Source organism: Wyeomyia smithii, chromosome 2, assembly GCF_029784165.1.
Source record: "Wyeomyia smithii strain HCP4-BCI-WySm-NY-G18 chromosome 2, ASM2978416v1, whole genome shotgun sequence".
NCBI lineage: Eukaryota > Metazoa > Arthropoda > Insecta > Diptera > Culicidae > Wyeomyia > Wyeomyia smithii.
The window spans coordinates 78562969-78583019 of record NC_073695.1 but is presented as its reverse complement, the minus strand read 5'-3'; the positions used below and the strand labels follow the sequence as shown (position 1 = coordinate 78583019).

Below are 20051 nucleotides of genomic sequence, written 5' to 3'. Positions count from 1 at the left end.
CTCCTGACTTTTTTTTACAATATCGACAATTCAATGGCGGGAACAGTAACTTTGGTTATTTAGTCTTACGAATATATAAAATATTGTTCAATACAGGAAAATCTTTGAATAAACATCAATTGAAAAAAAATCAAAAATAAGTTGTAGCTATTCAGGCGCCCTTTAAGCGCTGAGGAAAATCCCCTGCAGAACAGATGCAAAGGGCTTAAAATAGGTTCGGAATGATTGGAATAGTGTCCCTCGATTGGAATCTTTAACTGATCATTTTAAAAGTTTGCTAAATCTTTTTTATGATCTGAAAACAAGTACTGACAGAGAAAAAGATAGCGAGCGAATTGATATACTTATGTGTGTATTTCACCCAACACATTTCGCGTATTTCGTCGCAATACACAGGAGGCTGCATAAGCTGCCTAAAATAGGTTCCCCTTTTTATATCATTCATTTATTGCTATTTTGCTCGAAAGATAAGCATTTTTTAACAGTTTAAAGGATTAAAAACTAAACTTGTGTTGAGAAAAAAAAAACAGTAGATTAAGGTTGGATTGTTTATCTTGTGCGCAGTTCACACGGTGCTTTTTATAAAATTATAAAAATGCATCACGATCATGTAAAAATTATTTTAATTCAGTTAATTATGTTGTAGTGTTGAATTATCAGTTCACGTAACACCGGCTCCTGAGGAATGCAATTTACTAACTCTTATTTTTTATATTATAACAAAAATGGATTGCATAGAATCATATACTGCTACGTAAAAATAAGTTTATTTGTAAATGGAGCTAATATTAAGGTTGGTTTCGTCTCATTTTCTTAGGTTAGATTAATAAGGTTAAATATATTCCTAAACTTAGTTGCATATAAACCTTAGCATGTTAAGTGGGATGTATCTTATACACTAGGCGACTATGTTTAGAATTGCTATGCTTATTTCCTGGTAGAATCAAACACGCTTGGTTGGTTTTCCGTAGAATGGCTCTGGGCAATTTAAACTGTACCCTATCTCTACAATTTGCCATACTCCGTTCCGTTTTTCAGACTTGGTTCGACGGTTTCATCGACGCGGTCAAGACGATGTTCGATTTCTCATTGTTTCTAGAGTTCCGGTTTGGCATGATGTCGCTCTCGACGCTGCTACTGTTTATATGGTAAGGAAGCGAGGGTCCGTTTCGAATTGCGATCAATGACCAAAGAATGTGTACGACTGGCGATATCGAAACGAATAATAGTATCCAATAATTAAACAGATGAGGATATTGTAAAATTCACAAACACAAATGATTTTGCACACTCTCCGAAGCACGGACTCTATGAACGCCACGTTCAACAAGATTTTGTCATTGAAAACGTCAATATTACGGGACTTATCATTTTCCTGAATACCAGCTCCTATTATTTTACCAATCTTTCGCCTAAGACTTTATAGAAAAATAATTGCCCATTTTGCTAATTAGCATTCACTGCTGCTTTTCTGATGATATCAAACGTTTGGCATAAATTATTTTCAAACCCTCAATAAAAACTAGTTTTTTGGCATCGAAAAATGCATACATTACTTCTATAATCTAGAACTAAATTTTAACGGTTCAATAAATTTTACAAAATTTTATTGCTCGCAGTCGGAATAAAAAGAAAGATTAGTTGCTCAAATCACGGAACACTGACAACTTTTCGTTCAATTTAAAACATAAACCATCAACGTCACCCGAAACACAAAGCATAGTTGCAGAACCTAATCTTTCTTTTGATTCGATCTCTACGATCCTAGAAAAAAGCGTTTCCCAAAAATCCCAAAATTCATCCACATCGTGTGACAATCGGTTGTTAAGTGCGGAAGTTAACAATTCTGCGTTCCCCCAGGTACATAATTCCGTACTTCTACATCCCGGACTACATGTTACTGTATGGATTCAGTGAACAAGAAGGAGCGAACATGATATCGATCATTGGAATCACCAGCATGATCGGTATGGTCACCCTGGGATGGCTCGGGGACCGGCCCTGGGTTGACGTAACCAAGTGTTATGCCGTTTGTTTGGCTTGTGAGTGTTATATTGCCAGTGCAGAATACAACACGGAGAAGCATGACATTGTTGTCATAACTGCAGCAGTGAGCTAGAAAGAATTAAATGTCTCCAGAATGGCAATCATCATGCTTCTTCGGGACAAGCACGATTAAACCAGTCTTATAACTACCGGTTATTTCCAACAGTTTGCGGAATTTCGGTGGCCGCCGTACCCCTGGCTGTGAACAGCTACTATGCGATGGTCGTAGTCAGCATCGTGTTCGGTTACACTTTCGCCAGCACTTATTCCTTCACGCCGATTATTCTGGTGCGTTTGGTTAGTTTGGACGACTTCACCGTCGCGTACGGTCTTTGCTTGCTGGTTCAGGGAATTGGAAGCCTGGTTGGACCACCGCTGGCTGGTTTCATGTACGACATGACCGGACGCTGGGATTCCTCATTCTACGCAGGCGGTTTCTTTTTGATACTGTCAGGGGTGTGCGCTTGGGCCGTCGGTTACCTTCCGGCCACCAGCGACGAGGAAGAGAAAGGCAGCGACGCGCTGAGCTCAACTGTGACGGTGTAGACCTGACGAATCTCTTGGATCAGTACTTATGACATTTTTATTGATTTAGTATTAAGTCTAATATTGTCTCCTACGGAAAACAAGTGCGTGAAACTTTAGCCTACCTCAAAACTTTTTGGATAGGATTTTTGTGCACTAAGCAAACTAGGAATCAACTTTAGAGAAAAAAACATGTTCACTCATATAGTAGCTACAAGAAACAATTAGGATAACATTCACACGCTGACGCGCGAGTGCCTTTTCAAAAAATAAGTAATGATACAGATCTAGTTTGGTTTAATTGTTGATCCATTTATTTTTCAACACAAAAAAGGTAAATTAAAATATATCACAAAATAACTTTCCGTTTCCATTAGTAGTATTTGCTTGTGTTTTCCTTGCCAGCTTGTTACTGGTTTTATTTACACCCAAATGTCGAAAACAGTGATTTTATTTGAAACAACATGCAATTTATGAAAACAGGTGTTATTTAGATTTAACCTATTAAATTATTAGGACTATTCAAAGTGTTAGTTTGGAAAACAAATTTATTGAGGTTATCGTTAGGCAAGCAAAATAGTAGCAAATATTAGACGAAAAAACAAAGCAACGAAATTCTTCAAAAATATATATACTCTAAATCATAGTGAGAAACGCAATGTAGGAACGCTGCCGAGCAGACTATTCAATTATAACGAAATGGTTACTTAAGAATATTATAACTCTAGGGCAGCATTTTACTCCATTTGGCCATTCGAGTACTTATTCACACATTTATTCTGTTAATGCTAAATATATAGCGTATAATCACAATTCGTTTGTTGATTTTTTTGTTTTGAAAATTCCCTGAATTGAATCGACAATTTCAGTTAAGCTATATCCAGGACAAAAATTGAATTTTACGACTTACTGTAATTAATTGTAAACACTAATGTTTTTTTATTCCTTTTATGTTGCAAATATCGAAGCTTTCCGAGCCTTAGATATGTATTTCAATACTACTAAAAGTTAGTATTTTTGGACTTGTCAATTAAAATACGACTGCATTTTGTGAGAATATTGTAACATCAATATCGTTTTGCAAACTATTATATTCTTCTACGTCAAACATCCACATACAAATTGCAAAGTCCAAACCCAACCGCATGATTGACGTAGGACTACGTAAATTACACAGTGCAACGAAAATTTACTTTTTCCTCTGTCTTGGCTTCTATGTATGATACTAGGATGTTTTTTGATGCAAAAACACTTTTTCCCAAGTTTGAACCCATTTCAGCGAGATTTTGATGTTTTGACCGATCTTGGACAAAAATGCGAATCCTCTCCCCGCAAAAGGGGGGAACAGAAACAAATTGCTTTTGGATCATTGAATATCGCTAACACTCTTGGTATTACATTAAACAGATTTCAAAAAAATTAATCTTACATCTAGATAAACCTGTTTCAGTATTGAAAGGGAACTGCAGTAAAATTGGCATGTTGCTGACATTTTACGTGGCTCAAACACCTACCAATCGATTCATGAGACTTTTTTCCTCAATATAAGAAATAATTTGACTACCACATATAGATATTAACGCACCCATTGTTGTTTTACATACATTGATTATATTATTATGATTTGTGAAATATATTAAAACCATGCCATAACTGTTTTCGTAAAATCGCCGTTTTAAAGTCAGTTTCATCCGATTTAAGATCCCTTTTTTTTAAAAGATGGATAAAAAATGCTATTATGTGGTCAAACTCTCATAAATTTGATATCAGGTTTTAAAACAAAATGGCGTCGTAAAAACAAGTGAAATGTGTCCAAACTCTGGAAATGTGTTTTTGCATCGAAATACATAATAAAATCCTACATAGAAGCACATCTGTTCAACTGAAGAACCAAAAATGAGACAAAATCTCTTTATTTTAAGTATCGACATCTAGCGGTGGAGAGGTGGAGAGGACGCATTTTACACTCGAAATTCATTCAATAAAAGGACTGTATGTGCTCTCGCCGCTTTTCGCAGAGAGAATCCTTTGTTCTCTCCTGTACTGGTATAGCGAGGGTGCCTTTTCATGATAATCGTACAGTACCACCCGCATACGTGCAACGGTTTTTATGTAGATATATTTTTAATGAATTTCATTGTTGCCCAAGTTGAAAACTGAATATCATGACTAACGACAATCATTTTTCTACATTGTACCTAATATCGTAAGCAGTGCTGTGTATAGCGCGTCTGATATGCATTACTTGCAATGTTAGGTATAAAAAACGGTAGAAAAAAATATTGTCGTTGGTCGAGAAATTCGGTTTCCAAGTTCAACGAAGATATTCAAGTAAATCAACTAACAGGTTAAAATATTTTCAACAGTCGCGAGGTGTACAATCCAAGAAAATTTGTCAAACAATGTTTGAATGGTTGAAAGATTTTTAGTTTAGTTTGTTCCATTGACGTTGATTGTGAATTGTTACTGAATTGCCGCTTTGAAGATCTCTTGAATGCGGTCCTGTCTTAACTTGATTTTGATAAATTCAACTATTCAAGATCACCTTTTTGCCTGGTCGTTGAAGCAAAAAAAAAATTTTTTTGGTGCACGTTCAAACTATTGAAGCGAACTGTTCGAACGATGCACTGTAAAATCAATGTAGAATGGAACAGCAAAAAATGAATGCGAAAGCTTGGGCACCGATCTGCTGCAGAGTTGTGTTCTAAGTTGCATATCTGTTATGTGATAGAAGCCAAGGCAAACAAATTGTTGCAATGTGTTATTATTCATCGAACGCTCTAATAATATATGACCTTGATAAGGACCGTTTGTATTGTTTTTGGTAATAACTGCTCTCAAAAGTGATGGTCAGTCACTGTAAAAAATGGTGTCGTTTTGAAATTTTTTTTACACTTTATACAAAATATTGAAAAGTCTTAAGATAGACACTTATAGTTCGGCTTGACAGCAACATTTCGAATTCTGAACAGAATTTTGTTATTCTCTAGCAGCAGCCACAGGATGCAGCACGCAATAGCGTTGTATACTGTTGGGTGGCTGAGAGTACTGTACTCGAACTGTACAATTCACGATTTGTACGATCGACTAAACTTGAATCTTCTTAGTTCGTAATGAAATGTCGCTTTGGTGCATTGTTTTAACGGAGAAAACATATATGTATATGATTCGACTACATCAGTTCTGAGAAGCCATTTACCCGCGTCACTCGTTATGTTTTCCTCTCCATAAGTGGCGCTTTGTAGGGGGATAAACGATAGCAACAGGAGAATAGTTGAACGCGCTGTAAATATAGGTTAGATATAACACACATTGAGAACCACATCTAGTGGTGTGCACTCACAACAAAAGGTATATCACAAAAAGCAAAGCGAAGAGAGTGCACCAACGCTAACTCTATTCATATGGTGTTCTTTTGAGATCTTCGTAATTCACCTCTCACAAGTGTTGCCACAAAGTTTTGAATAAAATCTGGCAAGACCAAAATAAAAAGTCTGGCAAAAATCTGGCACTGATTTTCGGATCAAATTTCCGACAAAATGTAAAGTGAGGACCTTTTTTTTGCTCGCCGGGTGTAGGTAGGTAAAGGTCGACCACAGCCCATCTCGCGATGATGACCTTTTTGCGAGACGACGCGGATGAAATCTGGCAAAAATCTGTCTCATTTACAAATATCTGGCAGATCCTGAGGTTTACCTGTTTGTTTGGCGCGCAAACAGAAATCTGGCAAAATCCAGATTTATCTGGCATACTGGCAACGTTGCCTCTCACAGAAATTTGTTTGCAGATGTGCAAAAAATAAAAAAAAACTTGCACACTGACACCGATGTCAATAAACTATTAAAACTATTTTCGTAAAATTGTTGTATCTCGAGATTGGCTCATAAGACCACGGGGTGATAAGTGTTTCTTACGTAAAAGTTTCTAAGAAAAACGATAAAACTATCATATTTAAAAAAAAAATTGGCTACATTTGCCGAAAAACGCAAGTTTAATTTCAAAATAAAAATAATCAATCTGGCAACACTTTCGGTCAAAAATAATATTTTTTTTCCTGGATTCCTTACTTTGTTTTCTTCAAAAATCACGTGGTAGTATTTTTCGAACGTCTGGTTTTGCTAAAAAATGCGCTATCTTGCAACGAAAAGGGGGTCCCACAGAGCGGTGAGGCATTCCAATCGACACCAAAATTGGGATTTTTCCAAATTGACACTAGATGAATAATTCCCCCAGCTTTGAGCAAAATCTGTGATGGTCTTGTCCAAGTTTGTGCTTTTTCGTTGTCACTTCGTATGGAATGACCCATATGTATTTTAAGAGGGCACAATCTCGTTACACTCTCCACAGCATGCCACCTTATAAAAAATAATCAACCGTAATGTTGTTGAATTTATTGTGAAATTTAATTCTACTCGAGACTAGAGTCATACAAATCCAATCTCGTAGGGGTTTCTGGGGTAAAACGCATCAGTTATCAAAAGCAGAGTTTGTTCTTGTTGCTGAGAGACAAAATCAACATTATACACTGATAAAAATATCAAAACCATTATTTATTTATTCAAAATCGCATCAGATGGTGAAACATTATAGAAAATGCATACAACACATTGTTTAAAGTGAGTGTAATAATTTAGAAGTCACCAATCGAGGTAAAATGCCCTTGCTGAGGTAAAGTGCACCACAACAAAGGGGCAAGAAGCACCATGCAAATGAGGTAAAATATACTCCATCGATGGGGTAGAATGCACTACAATATTTGCGCAGTACGGCTCATGTTGTCATCTAATAATTAATCGCAAAATGGTTTTCTTAGGAATTACATACAATTGAGCGTTTTTGGAAATACACTAAGGTAGTTTTTTTACGCGGGGGATGCGTTCCAAATTTGTAAAAAACGACTTTTTTAAGTTGCAAATATAACAAAGGAAACTGTCCGAAAACTTTAAAACCTCGTTTGAATATGATAGTGGTCAATCTAGAGACCAAAATTCAATATTTTAAATTTTGCTGTCACTAACATGACCTGATATCAGCCTTATAGTGTGCAGACAAAGTGAACCATGTGTTAAGTAGAAAAAAGTTGAAATTATTGGAATTTACAGCATCGGTTTGAAGTCAACATAAATGAATTTCAACACTATCAGGCAGCTTATCGGAATGCTTCTTTGCCCGTTAGTCAAAAAAGTATACTTTACCAGTAAATGAGGAAAATGTACATGGTCCACTCTGATTGAACACGTAAATGAGTAACGTTAATCATTTGTGTGGGTGACACAACATTCCACAATTTCAGAAAGAAGTTCAAGTTACAGTAGCAATACTGACTTAAAACTTGATTTTACCAATGAATTATATCCTCAGGAGGTTGAAATAAGTGGTGAGTGTATGTTTGTTACTGTTTTATGCAAGCTAATTAGATTTATGCCCGTAATGAAATTACGAAGCTAAAGGCAACACAAGCGATTGTTTGGAGAAGACCTTTCATATGAATACAAGAAGAAACTGACTCGATTGACATTTAAGTGTGTAAAGCATATTGTCAATATCAATTAAATATTATTTGCTAATCAATAATGGAGAACCTGTGCCAACTTTTCATGAAGCTGTCCTTGAAGCACTACATCCAAACGTGACAGAAATTTCAGAACCAAAACACGAGGAAACCATCCAGTCCATTATCAATTCTACGGCAATTTTGGCCAAAGTTGAAGAGAAAGTGGATGATTACGAATAACTTAATTGAGTGAATTAACCATATTTTTATCCATTAAAACATTCCGCTCCTACCATTGATTTGTTGAAACAAACACATGTCGCAGAAGCTAACCATGTAGATTAAAAACTTTTTTACTCAATGGACTAAATATATTTGTTCAATTGTTCAGTCATAATGGACCAAGTCATTAATGATTCTTCTTTGAATCAATCAGAGTGGACCAAGTACATTTAATCAGTTATAAACCTGTCCTTTTTGAGCTCACGACACTCCTTTTTTTCAATTGTCACATTGCATGATACAGTTAGAGAGTTACTCCAATTAATAACATCAAAACTGCGCAAAAATATTGAAAACTTCAAAATTCCCAGAGCAACAAACTTCAAACTCGTTTTTCTCGAAATGATCAAAATGTCACTTGGTCCGGTCTGACTTAACACCGACCAAATGAGGTCGATATCTTGTACCGTTTTGAGTAATGGAGGAAAGCAACCCGCGTAAAAAAACACGTACAAAACGACCTTACTGTACCGGTTTTGATTACCTCTAGCACGTAGCTGTTCAACGGTCCATGACCGCCGATTGGACTTCCGGACATTTTTGGAAATGATATGAAATGTAAGCAAAAAATGTGTTTACAAAGAGTTCTTTTGCTCCGAGCTTTCGGAAGTGTTTAGCCCCAAAAGTAACAACCGAATGTTTCTGGTTACATAACTGTATTGCTCGTCGAAACTTACTGATATTTTATCAGAAATATGTTGCTCAACGTCTATATTCGATGCGATAACACTTTTCGCTGATGGAAAGCAACAATTGGAGAGCTAAAAACACGTAATTCAGCTGAGAAAAAAAACTAGACCGTATGCCACGAAAACTTTTTTTGTATTTATTTACATTTCCTAACAATGCAGTGCTGCTGAATTGACAGGGTTACTATAGAAAACATAAATTCAAATGATAGAGTTATTATTTTGTTATTAAAATGTTTCTCCATTTTAAATCGGAGGACGTTCATCTTGCCTCAACGGTGCTTATTACCCCAGGCACAGCTAAATATTTCGTCAATTTTGCGGCATCCTCGAAATTAAACTGTAATTTTCATGAATGAAATTTCCGTTATCAGAGTAGTTGACACCTTCGTCATGTATTTTCAGCAAGTTAATAATGGCTGCGGAAGAAATGCTCCAATAAAATACAGATTCTAACAAATTGTGCTTTCTTTGGCAAAACTGTGAATCGTTTTCTTGTTGCCATAATCAAATGGCATTCCAAAACATTTTTTGATATTTAATTGCAAAATCTTATATTTCTATTTTTATTATTGTGTAATAGTCACGAATAAATCAAAAATCCTTTAGAGAACATTTGTATATTACGTAACGCGGAATGCGATAGTTTTCTCATTACAGGTACGTGGTATTTAGAAGCCGTTTTCGTGATAGGATCTACCGCTCGGAGCCCACGCTTACCCGTCTACGGCGACCACACTTCCTAGGTACCTGCACTATTCACAGTTTCCGAGTTTCAAATCATTTCCCCTCTTCGTTCGCCTGTTCGTATTTACTTCTGAATTGTTTACAGTGGGGCACTTTCGAGATACTGCCTTACTAGGGCCGCGAAACCTTCCTCAGTTAGCATAGGGTCAAGATTTCCACCGAGGATCTTCACTCAGGTTACTTGTATCCTTGTTAGTTCCCCAAAAGGTTGGGATATGGAAGTTCTCGCTAGATCTGACGTTGCGTAGCGGTACCTTGATTTACAGTTATAAAAATTTGCTAGCTAACCTGGATTGTTGCATCATTTCGATCATCGATTGAAAAATGCAAGTGCTCTGCTGAATAATTTAAGTTTGAGTAGCTAAAGTACTCCGCCGAGCAAAAGGTCTGGAAACTCCTGCTCTGAGATGTCGGAATCAAGTGATAGAGTAACTCTGCCCATTTTAGATTATGATAAACTTTTAGGGGTGCAGCAATATTCAAAATGGGTATTGCACTAGAGGGGGTCCCACATCAAATTGAGTCACGGAAAAATCTCTGTAGAAAATTACCTAGTTGACCTTTTTTTTAAACTTTCAGACAATAAAATACAACTCCTTAGTAAGCATTTGGCATATTTATTTTATTTTACTTCCATGCCATAACTGTACGCTCGCACCTTACGCTTAACTCCACTCATTAGGTTTTCTATAACATCTAGCTGCAACTTTGTTTTGTACGGTACCCCACTTTTTCATCATGTCCTCCTCAGATTTGACTTCCTTTGGGTTTATGTCTTTGGGTACGTAAATGACCCCGAGCCAAATCCGACCAGAAGATCGTAAATCCCTCGTGTTGCTTCAACAAAGGAAGTAGACGCTTCTGTATACACTCCTTGAGTGATCTCCCCGTTTGCAGTCCCGGTGTGGTGGTCGCGAACGGTGCACTCTTTTCGCCACATGAGCAGATCGCTTGCCAAATCAGCTATTTCTCGGCAAACTTTGACAGTTTCTGTTTCCTTACTTCCTACAGAATATCAAACTTGTGCTGGGCAGTTGAAAGAAAGAAGCCCTGGAAGCTGCCGGAAATCCACCTTGATGTAAGTCGCATCATCCATGAAGAGACAATGTGGCTTCGTCAGCACCTGGCATCCCGACAGTTCCCGGGCCTTCGACTTTCTCACCGTTTTTCGCCGTTCGTCACGATTTGGCATGAACTCGTGCAAAGTTGAACTGAGTAACACTTTTCCAGATTTGAATCCAACTTGGTCCTGATTTGGACCCTTCTGCACTTTGCACGTATGCAGTTCCTTTCGATCCTTGGCTCTCTGACCGAGAAACTTAAATAGATTCAACTTTTTGGAGCATTGGGATTCCACGTAAACGCTTTCACAACACGCTTGTGATCCTAATCACTGATAGAACTAACATTCTGGTCTCCTTCCGTTCGATGCTCAGAGTTTCGTAGCACTTTCAATCACACGACTCACTGTTGACTGCAGATATGTTTTCCGATGTCACAATGAGAGCGACGTTGCTTTTCGGGTAACGGCAATTCCAATTTTAGAAAAACTGAGAGCGAAAAAGACAGTGTAAACAAGACACTTCAAACTACTTCTACCCAATCTTTCAAGACAAAATACGCAATAATTTTCTTCAGCATTTTTCCGTGATGCAATTCAATGTGGGACACCCTTTACTCAGTGAAGCACAGAAATGTGATCCACAGGTTCTAACTACAGACGGTGTTATGAACAGATACGCAAAGAGTGAGGTCGAAAGCTCCAAGTGAACCGTCAAATCGAAGCTCCAAGTGTGCAAAGTAAACAAACTCATGCGTGTTACTTTTCGTACAGAATGTGTGTTGCAATCAGTATAAATTCTGTGTATCACATGCAAATATGGTTTTACGAAAATTATGTTCGTCATGCTGATATTTTGAGTGATGCATTGAAAATTAAATAACTGTAAGAACAAGCATTGAAACTCAGTAATATATCCTTACAAAGTTTCGAAATTTCATTACACTCTCTAGTGCGTATGAAAAGTCATGCGAAAAAAATGTGGTTGGCAGAATTGTTTAAAATAGAATATTAGCAAAGGGTTGCCATATTTACTGCTTTTCTCTTTGCGTATCTCTTTATAACACAGTCTCTAGTTATAACCATTTCGCTGTCGAAGCTTGATCTTCCTGTTTTATTGGACACATGTTTTGCAGCCAACTATTATAGTATACAGGACAATTGCGGGGTTAGCGCTATGATCCTGTTGATACCAACAGTCTCTCCCGACCCGCTATTCAAACATATGACGACAGGCTTGTTAGGCCTGCATCGTACCTCGAGACTAGCTAGGAGGTATACGATAAATCAGTTACAATACGAATATGTATTGACAACCATTGACAAATGAAGATATGTTATACCGGACATTCGGTAAACGTTTTATAAAGGTTTTATTACCTCACATAGAACTACGTATTGAACAAGCATTATGTTGATGAAATCTCAGTGCTTCTCATGATTAGTCCTTGAAATACTGGAAATATCCTCTTTCCTCACCGTAAAATAGCATTTGTGGCTGAGACCTTTTTTTTGATTCCAAGTAGTAACACTACGTTTCTTATCAAAATACTGTATTTGATTTGATTTTAGCTTGATTGATGCTTTCTGAATGTTTCTCTCGCATATGTTTGAGTCATAAGTTAGCACTTTTCGTTGCAATCACTTCTTGAAAATACACTTTGGCTTACCTATGCCAAGTGCTGCACTTCAATGATGTCTCGAATGAGACATTATAGTAGCAGACGGTGCCACCCATCTAAGCAAGTCCTGAGGTGAAAATAAAATATCATTGCATGTAAACATTGCTTTGTATAATAGCAATTATACGATAAAAAATTCACCATTCAGCACGTTCGCGTGCTTTAAGCAATGATTGTTTCGATAGGATAAGACTTGTTAAACTACATCGACTTTTAACACTGCGCATGTCACATTTCAGATGACTTCCGAGGGGTTAGACAACGGATTTCAATCGATATGACACGGGTTCGAATCTAAACGGGTAAACAGTATAACCGAAAGTTTTAATCAAATTTAAATTTGATTTATCTGTATCTGTATGTATTTGTTCATATTAGTAAAAGATGCACTCAATGAAAGAATGTTAGAGAAGACTGGAGAGAATTGTCGAGAAAAAAAATGTTTTTTTTTTAATTTTATTTGTTTTCTTGAAAAGCATTATATAAACACTGAACTTTTCCAATAACAAATTCAAGTAGTACAAACATACAACATTGGACATTCACATGTCCAGCCCACCTATAAATCCGTCTAACAACATCGGCCAATATTGCACTATGTTCGACACTATTTCTCTATACTCTTGTTTATCATAGCATAGCATAGTATGAAGCTTTGAGAACATTACGACTCATAATCGCATAGCAGTGACGTGTTAAAATCACTTGTCCCGTGAAATATATAAAAGAGAAAATCAACATGTGGCTCATATGCGATTCCAGACTAAATATAGTTATTGTAGCACAAATCATAAGTGATAACGTGCACGCTAACAAACTAGAAAAAATAGGCTTATTGCCACATACTGGTTCGTTTCCGTAGTTCAACCGTCAAATTATATACACTACCCAACAAACAAATTTGTTGATTTATAGCTTGTTAAGCTGCTATTGGGCGGATTTCGGCTGAACGAAAGCTTAACAAGCTGTTATACAACAAAATTGTTTGTTGGGTAAAGTCGCTTTTTCCGCGGGGGATACGTGCCGCGTAAAAAAAACGTGTAAATTCCGGAATCCGCGTAAATTCCGGAATCCGCGTAAAAAAAATCATCGTTAATTTTGCATTCCGAGTGAAGGGGAACCGAAATCCGGGCAAAAAAAATACCGCGTAAATTCCGGAATCCGCGTAAAAAACCGCGTAAAAAGCGACCTTAGTGTACTCAAATAAATCTCTACCCTTAGTAGCATCACAAGCACCACAAATATAGGTACTGCACAGAAAAATCTTACAAACTAAATCCAGTTTCATTATTCCAAAGTAATTCGTCCCAATTTTCTTGCTGATTTCTGCTTCCAGACATGGTACGAAACCTTCTTCGATGCATTGAAAACAATGTTCAATTTCTCTTTGTTCTTCGAGTTCAAATTTTGCATGATGTCCATATCAACACTACTCCTGTTTACCTGGTAAGTAATTGCTCTATCTATTTTGTGTGGTTTAAATCAAAATTATACCCAACATATTTCTGTTATTGCTCACTCATAGGTACATCATCCCTTATTTCTACATCCCCGATTTCATGCTGATGAACGGATTCAGCGAACAGGATGGAGCGAATATGATTTCCATAATTGGTGTCACCAACACGATCGGCATGGTCTGTCTAGGCTGGCTCGGTGACCAACCTTGGGTCAATGTGACAAAAACTTACGCGTTGTGTTTAGCATGTAAGTGAAACCTGTCGAGCATCTTAAGTGCCAATCTTTTATTACTATAAAACATTTTTATTCGCATAGTGTGTGGACTATCGATTTTTGCGATTCCGTTTGCGGTGTCAAGCTACTATCTCATGGTCGCCATGAGCGTATTGTTCGGCGTTACATTCGCCAGTACATTCTCGTTTACTCCCGTCATCATGGTACGGCTGGTAAGCATGGATGACTTCACCGTTGCCTACGGACTGTGCCTGTTGGTACAGGGCATCGGTAGCCTGCTAGGACCGCCGTTAGCCGGGATGATGTATGATATTACCAAACAGTGGGACTCGGCATTTTACGCTGGAGGATTCTTCCTTGTACTATCGGCGATCTGCGCCAGGACGATTGGAGACCTTCCGCCATGTGACGATGATGACGAAGAAAACAAGAAAGACAGCGATGCAAATGAGTCCACCGTGACGCAGTAGACTAATCTAAAACAAGGCAATGAAATCTTAAGTAGAATTATTCATCGGAAGCTACTCACCGCCTTATCTGAATAAACATATAATTTAAGCAATTAACTAACCTTCCATTTCGAGCTTGAGCTAGTTTTACAAACAGGTTTTTCTAATTTTAAAACATAAACACAGCATTGAACACACCCGAAAACTTTTATATTCATCAAATACGGTAAATTTATAATCGATGTGTAATTGTATTTATAATTAAAAAAATTTTGGAAGAAAAGTAACAGTACTTAGTATTATTTAATGTTAGTCAACCACACCAAATCATATATACAGAAGAATAGCGAATATATAATTTTATTGACATTGTAGAATAAACTTTGAAAAATCTTGATTTTAGGAGACCTACACATTGAAAAAATAAATAACAGCACGAAATCGAATTTCCATCTTTTTTATGGAGAAAAGTCTCTTCGACTTGACTCGTTCATATTTTATTCGTGGCATTTGAAGATTTGATTTTTTGACGTAGAACTATTTTTCTCAGGAATTTCAGCTACAAATTCGGCTACATAGGGAAGTAAAATGAAAATCTAAAACCGGAAAAAGTGAAGAATATGTCCCATTTCAAATGCTAACAACTCGGTTTTTTTTCCTGTCTGGACTCATCACTGCGACCAGAGATTAGATCTATTGTGATATTGCCCAGGTGTTTTCTGTACTCCGCACTTCATATTATTGGCAGTATCACTATTGAAGTAAGTGATACGGTTATCTCTCATATCCGTGCTTGTGTGTAAGTTTTACCTTTTCGTTTCAAGCTTACTTGTTCTACTTTACCGAGCCTCTGTCCATTCTAACAATTTCGCCTAATTACAATAACTTGGAGAGAACTTTCATACGTTACTCAAACCAGTTTTATTATAATAGGGACTTATTTTTTTATTAGGGGGAGAGTCAACAACGGTACTGTAGAATTCAGATTGAAGGAAGGGTACGTGGTGGGGAGCCTGAGAATAAACCCATGCTGAAGTCCTTTGACAACCAAATAGCCTGATTCTACTAAGATTCGAACCCACGACCACTTGCTTACAAGAGCAGACTTTGTAACTTTGCGGCTACGGAGCTCCCCTTAATAATAGTAACTCGGTTAGTTTTCGATGGATTTCCTTCGTTCTTGCAGCAATCGATTGGAAAACCTTCTCAGATTCCTCTTAAATGCAGAAAGTTGTAATTTTATTTTTCGAACTATTGTACTATTGAAAATTGTCAAGCCATGTGAAAACGCACAATTCGACCTTTGATTGGTCGTTATATGATTGCTTTCCCAAGCATGGTCGACAGAACTATAGACCTAGAAATTTAAAATGTGCTATTTGGTCTATATAAGAGCCTGCCCGAAACGACTCATATTAGTTCTAAACAGCGACTACAACAATCCTTACAGTGGCAGCGGAGAACAACATCCTCTAGTAAAAAGCTGCCTTTGTGCAGTAGCGGGCAGCATCAGTAGTAGGTACATTTACATTAGCCGGCACTTCCTCTAATGAAAAGTTGCCGTATTTTGACAACACACAAACGTTTTGGGATGCTGGCATTCAAAATATATGGGCCATCGAATTTTCAGTGTGAAAACAGGTTTCAACTGTGTTACCAGAAAAACGTCTCAATGACCTCTGTTGGGGTAGCACACAGATGCGATCAACATTATATCTGATATAAAACTAAACAGCAATTGTCTTTATGAAGACAACCAACAAATTATTTAAGATTTAATATTTTCTTGTTTTCCGCTAGAATTAAAAGCATTTATTCAAGTATTATTCAATTTTTATTTTAATCTTCATGCACTCTGACTGTTGAAACTTGTTTGCGTTGTATAGTGTATGTTCCATTTCTGTTCAGTGATGCATGTGCAAACTGAATTTCGGTAGCACTTAAACTCCTCTTTTGCACGAAATTTTAAGCATATTCAATACAAGTAATGTAACAAACAACCATATGTAGTTCTACGTCAACCTTACGGTCGTGGTTTTGCGAACAATTCTGGTGATTTTTTAATTCAAACACTGGGACATAAAATAAAATGAGAATAGTAGGAATATATTGGAGTTTCGGGTTGTAGTCCGTTCCAAACACATTGGTAGGTATAACGGTGTTTTGCAGTTTTATTGAACGGGCGTAGGTTTAGGACTAGTAACGTTTGTTAATAAATATTCGTCAAACAGTATATGAATTGATCATCTATAATGGTCGCTGACCTGCCGACACCACTGTTTATTGGAATCCGATCTCTACAGTTTGAAGAACAGCTTCTAAAATCTCCTGTCAACCTGTTTAAGAATTTCTCGACCAAGAAATATACACTAAAACCTATACTAATAGTTGGTTTTCGCCCTTTACGTTGGAGGAAAACAGAACATTCTCTACTGGACAACTTATTTCATTACCATAATACTATTGCAGCCTAAGTTCGCTCAACTGTAGAATTATTGTCTTTAACTAACTGCTACTTGCTGGCAGTGGAAGAAATAAATTCTTTCCCTAAGTAGAGAAGTCTGCGATACTACAGCTCAAGTCTTTTGATTCTAATTCTCTAAAAAGTACGTTTAACTGCTTTACATCCTAGAGTATATTTGTTCTAGTGGCACTCTTCATTCCTCGGTTTCATAATAATTTCCGCGTATCACCTTGCTCACTGCCATACAATTCTTGTCTCAAACTTTTGCAATCATCAATGATGAAGCTAAAAGAAAACAGCAGTTTTAATATAGAGCTTAAAACTGAAAAATGTTCTTTGGGCATACCTGTAGAATAAAACTGTCAAGGGTGCAGTTATCAAATGCCATATGGAATGGGCATCAAACGTCCAGAGAATCGGTGGGAAGTCATTGATTTCCAGCAACAGCGAAGAAGTGGCCAACACAATGAATATAAAGCACTTCCACACATAACGGCGTTTGCGACGCTGGAAGAAGCACCAAGAAATCCATCCTGCTGCACCGGTCATTCCTAGCCAATCAACAAACTTGTTTTCGTGCAATCCGGAAAAATTTTAGTATTTGCCGAACTTACCTGTTACGATATTGGCTTTCATATTGTAAGCATAGTCGAATCTACCAACGCTTAAATAGGAGAAATGATTCACAAAGAAAATCACACACAGCACACTAAATGCAATTCGTAAGTATTTCGATCTCCGGTGGATCATTCTTATCACCATGCAGTAGAAGGAAGCCAAAACCATAGAGTAAGCAAATGCGTAGTCGAATAACTCAGTGATAGGGAAATCTCGTGCGTGAAAAACTGTCGACCAAATCCACGCGTTCAGACAGATGTAGGAAAATACGTGCCACAGCGTGTACATGGGACTATCGGGACGAACTTCTCGGCGAAACTTTTTTAGCATTGAGTAATGCGTATAGAAGTTGGTCATCGAGAAAAACACTGAAGCTGGTTCTTGAAGACCGAGGGCACGAATGAAAGGCCACTTACCGTAAAACTGCGGAACCGTCCAATTCCGCTTTAAAAAACCACTCGTCGTTTGCCACATGCAACCGTAGCCGCACTCGTCGTAACAGGTCCATAAAAGTAGTTTATTGATCGTGCTTTGAGCTACTTGTAAGTCAGGTTTAAACACCAAACCGGCTAAAATTTAAAGTACACAGGTAAACAATTATATGTATTTTTATAAAAGACATAAGTATTTTGCTTACATTTTGTACAATTCTGCAGCACACAGTTTCTGAGACAATTCTGAAAAAATTGGCTCTGGTCTCCCGTAGATGCACAGATTTGACGAATGAAATATATCGATAGGAACACAATCGCTGCCAGCCATTGGAAATTTATCATCCCTTCAATTGAAATTATTTCACTTTACACTACTGCTGCTGTGAATATTATTTTACCAAACTTCTGGAGGACCTAAAACGTATTACATTTGAATATTATGATTTTCTGGATGGAACTAAACATATATGGCACAACAAACTTTAGAATAAAGCCAATTTTCTGGGAATTAGAAATAAAAAAAACACACACCAGGTAGTCGTGTTATGCTATGGTTATGCTTTCCGACAAGGAAAATTCAAACACATCGCAAATAGGAAAATCAAAAACAAACCTGCGCCCGCTACCAATCCAACCCTCCGCTTCTCTTTTGAACCGCTGAGCAAAGGGTAGTTCGTCTTAAAACATTGATATCATGAGTCCTGGTACTTCATCACTGCGAAAGTATTTTATATTTAGTAAATTGAACATTTTGATGTGAACGGGTAACGGCTAACAACGTTTAGATGTAAGTAAAATTTGATAAACAAAATGATATCATTTGAAATAATAAGAACCCTAGTTGCGATGCGATGCGATGATTTTATCGCAACGAGGGGCTCATCATGTGGCTTTAATGTAAATTACTTTAGCTATTCGCGTTGACGGTGTTGCTGATATTTGTTTGATTTTTGCATGCGAAAAAGAAAGAAGGAAATATTTTTGCTTTTGTCATCACGCACATTTTGACAATTGGATATGAGTGTTCACGTAGGTGCGAACAGCCTTCAAAATCTCTTTCAACGCGAATAACCCGAATTTCTTAACAAAATATTTATAACTGATCAGATCAACTAATCAAAAACTAAGCGTGCTAATTGCTAAAGGCCCATACACAATTGTTACATTTGCGTTGCGTTGACGTTAATTTGACAGAAAATGTATGGACTAACTGTCAAATTGCCGCAAACGCAGTCGCAACGTATCTATTGTGTTTAGGCGGTTTAGCCTTAACCAAAAACATCATATCAAGAAGACTGGCATCTCTGGATCGATCCCATACAAATGGCAAGCGTCAAATCAAACAGCGCACTCCATATATTAAAGGTGGAAGTTTGCTTTGAAAGTGCTGGTAATTACATCACTGCGAAGACAGAGTGTGCGTATGTGGTCCAGCCTGTGCGTTCGGCTTGTACAGTCGTCGTTCGATAACTGCAACATGTTTACATTGCAGTTATCGAATGCCGTTCGATAACTGCAACACTTGACACATGCCAAAATTTAGAGGGGGGCGTCACCACCATTTTTGTTTTCAATGATGTCGATATGTATTTTTTTAATGAAATAGTGGCAAAAAATAGCAGAAAACTAAAATAGACAAGCTTTTCGATTAATGAATTTGATATTCATATTTCCGCATTATAATTAATTGCGTTTAAGTAACTACTTTACATAACCAATATGTAGGCGAAGATAAAGTTCATCATTACAATAGACCATTTTACGAGACGTTTCTGAACTCAATTCATGAATGAAATTTTGACAGAAAGCTCAGAACCAAGTAAAAGCAACATCAATGTCAGCAGGATCCGTTACACCTTTCAGTTC

General features: G+C 37.2%; 2 protein-coding genes and 1 long non-coding RNA gene across 12 annotated transcripts in view; 1 reads left to right on the top strand and 2 right to left on the bottom strand.

Annotated features, from left to right (window-relative positions):
* LOC129725388 (uncharacterized) overlaps positions 1–12725 on the bottom strand; it is a 65094-nt gene extending 52369 nt beyond the window's left edge. For 2 of the 3 annotated variants that reach the window (XR_008728080.1, XR_008728081.1), the window contains exon 1: positions 12224–12725. This is a non-coding gene — a long non-coding RNA (uncharacterized LOC129725388). The remainder of the gene's footprint in view (positions 1–12223) is intronic. The other variant, XR_008728082.1, reaches the window with a different exon arrangement.
* LOC129725383 (monocarboxylate transporter 14) overlaps positions 1–15115 on the top strand; it is a 67744-nt gene extending 52629 nt beyond the window's left edge. For 3 of the 5 annotated variants that reach the window (XM_055681157.1, XM_055681159.1, XM_055681156.1), the window contains 3 exons: positions 13862–13971; positions 14051–14232; positions 14302–15115. In XM_055681157.1, the coding sequence (XP_055537132.1) occupies positions 13862–13971; positions 14051–14232; positions 14302–14690 (681 nt within the window). In that variant the 3' untranslated portion in view covers positions 14691–15115. Of the gene's footprint in view, positions 1–1038; positions 1149–1860; positions 2043–2212; positions 3385–13861; positions 13972–14050; positions 14233–14301 lie in introns of those variants that run through there. The other 2 variants (XM_055681160.1, XM_055681158.1) reach the window with 1 other exon arrangement.
* Positions 15116–16816: 1701 nt separating this feature from the next.
* Positions 16817–19006, bottom strand: LOC129725385 (post-GPI attachment to proteins factor 3). 4 transcript variants are annotated; one of them, XM_055681163.1, is made up of 5 exons: positions 18799–19006; positions 18389–18599; positions 17748–18320; positions 17480–17684; positions 16817–17418 (listed from the first exon to the last, which is right to left on the bottom strand). In XM_055681163.1, the coding sequence occupies exons 2-5, from the start codon at positions 18525–18527 to the stop codon at positions 17340–17342; spliced, it is 996 nt and encodes a 331-aa protein (XP_055537138.1). In that variant the 5' UTR covers positions 18528–18599; positions 18799–19006; the 3' UTR covers positions 16817–17339. The 4 variants fall into 4 exon arrangements, with proteins under 4 accessions (XP_055537138.1, XP_055537139.1, XP_055537137.1 ...); XM_055681164.1 differs by lacking the exon at positions 18799–19006 and adding an exon at positions 18717–18784; XM_055681162.1 differs by lacking the exon at positions 18799–19006 and adding an exon at positions 18667–18771.
* Positions 19007–20051: the final 1045 nt, after the last annotated feature.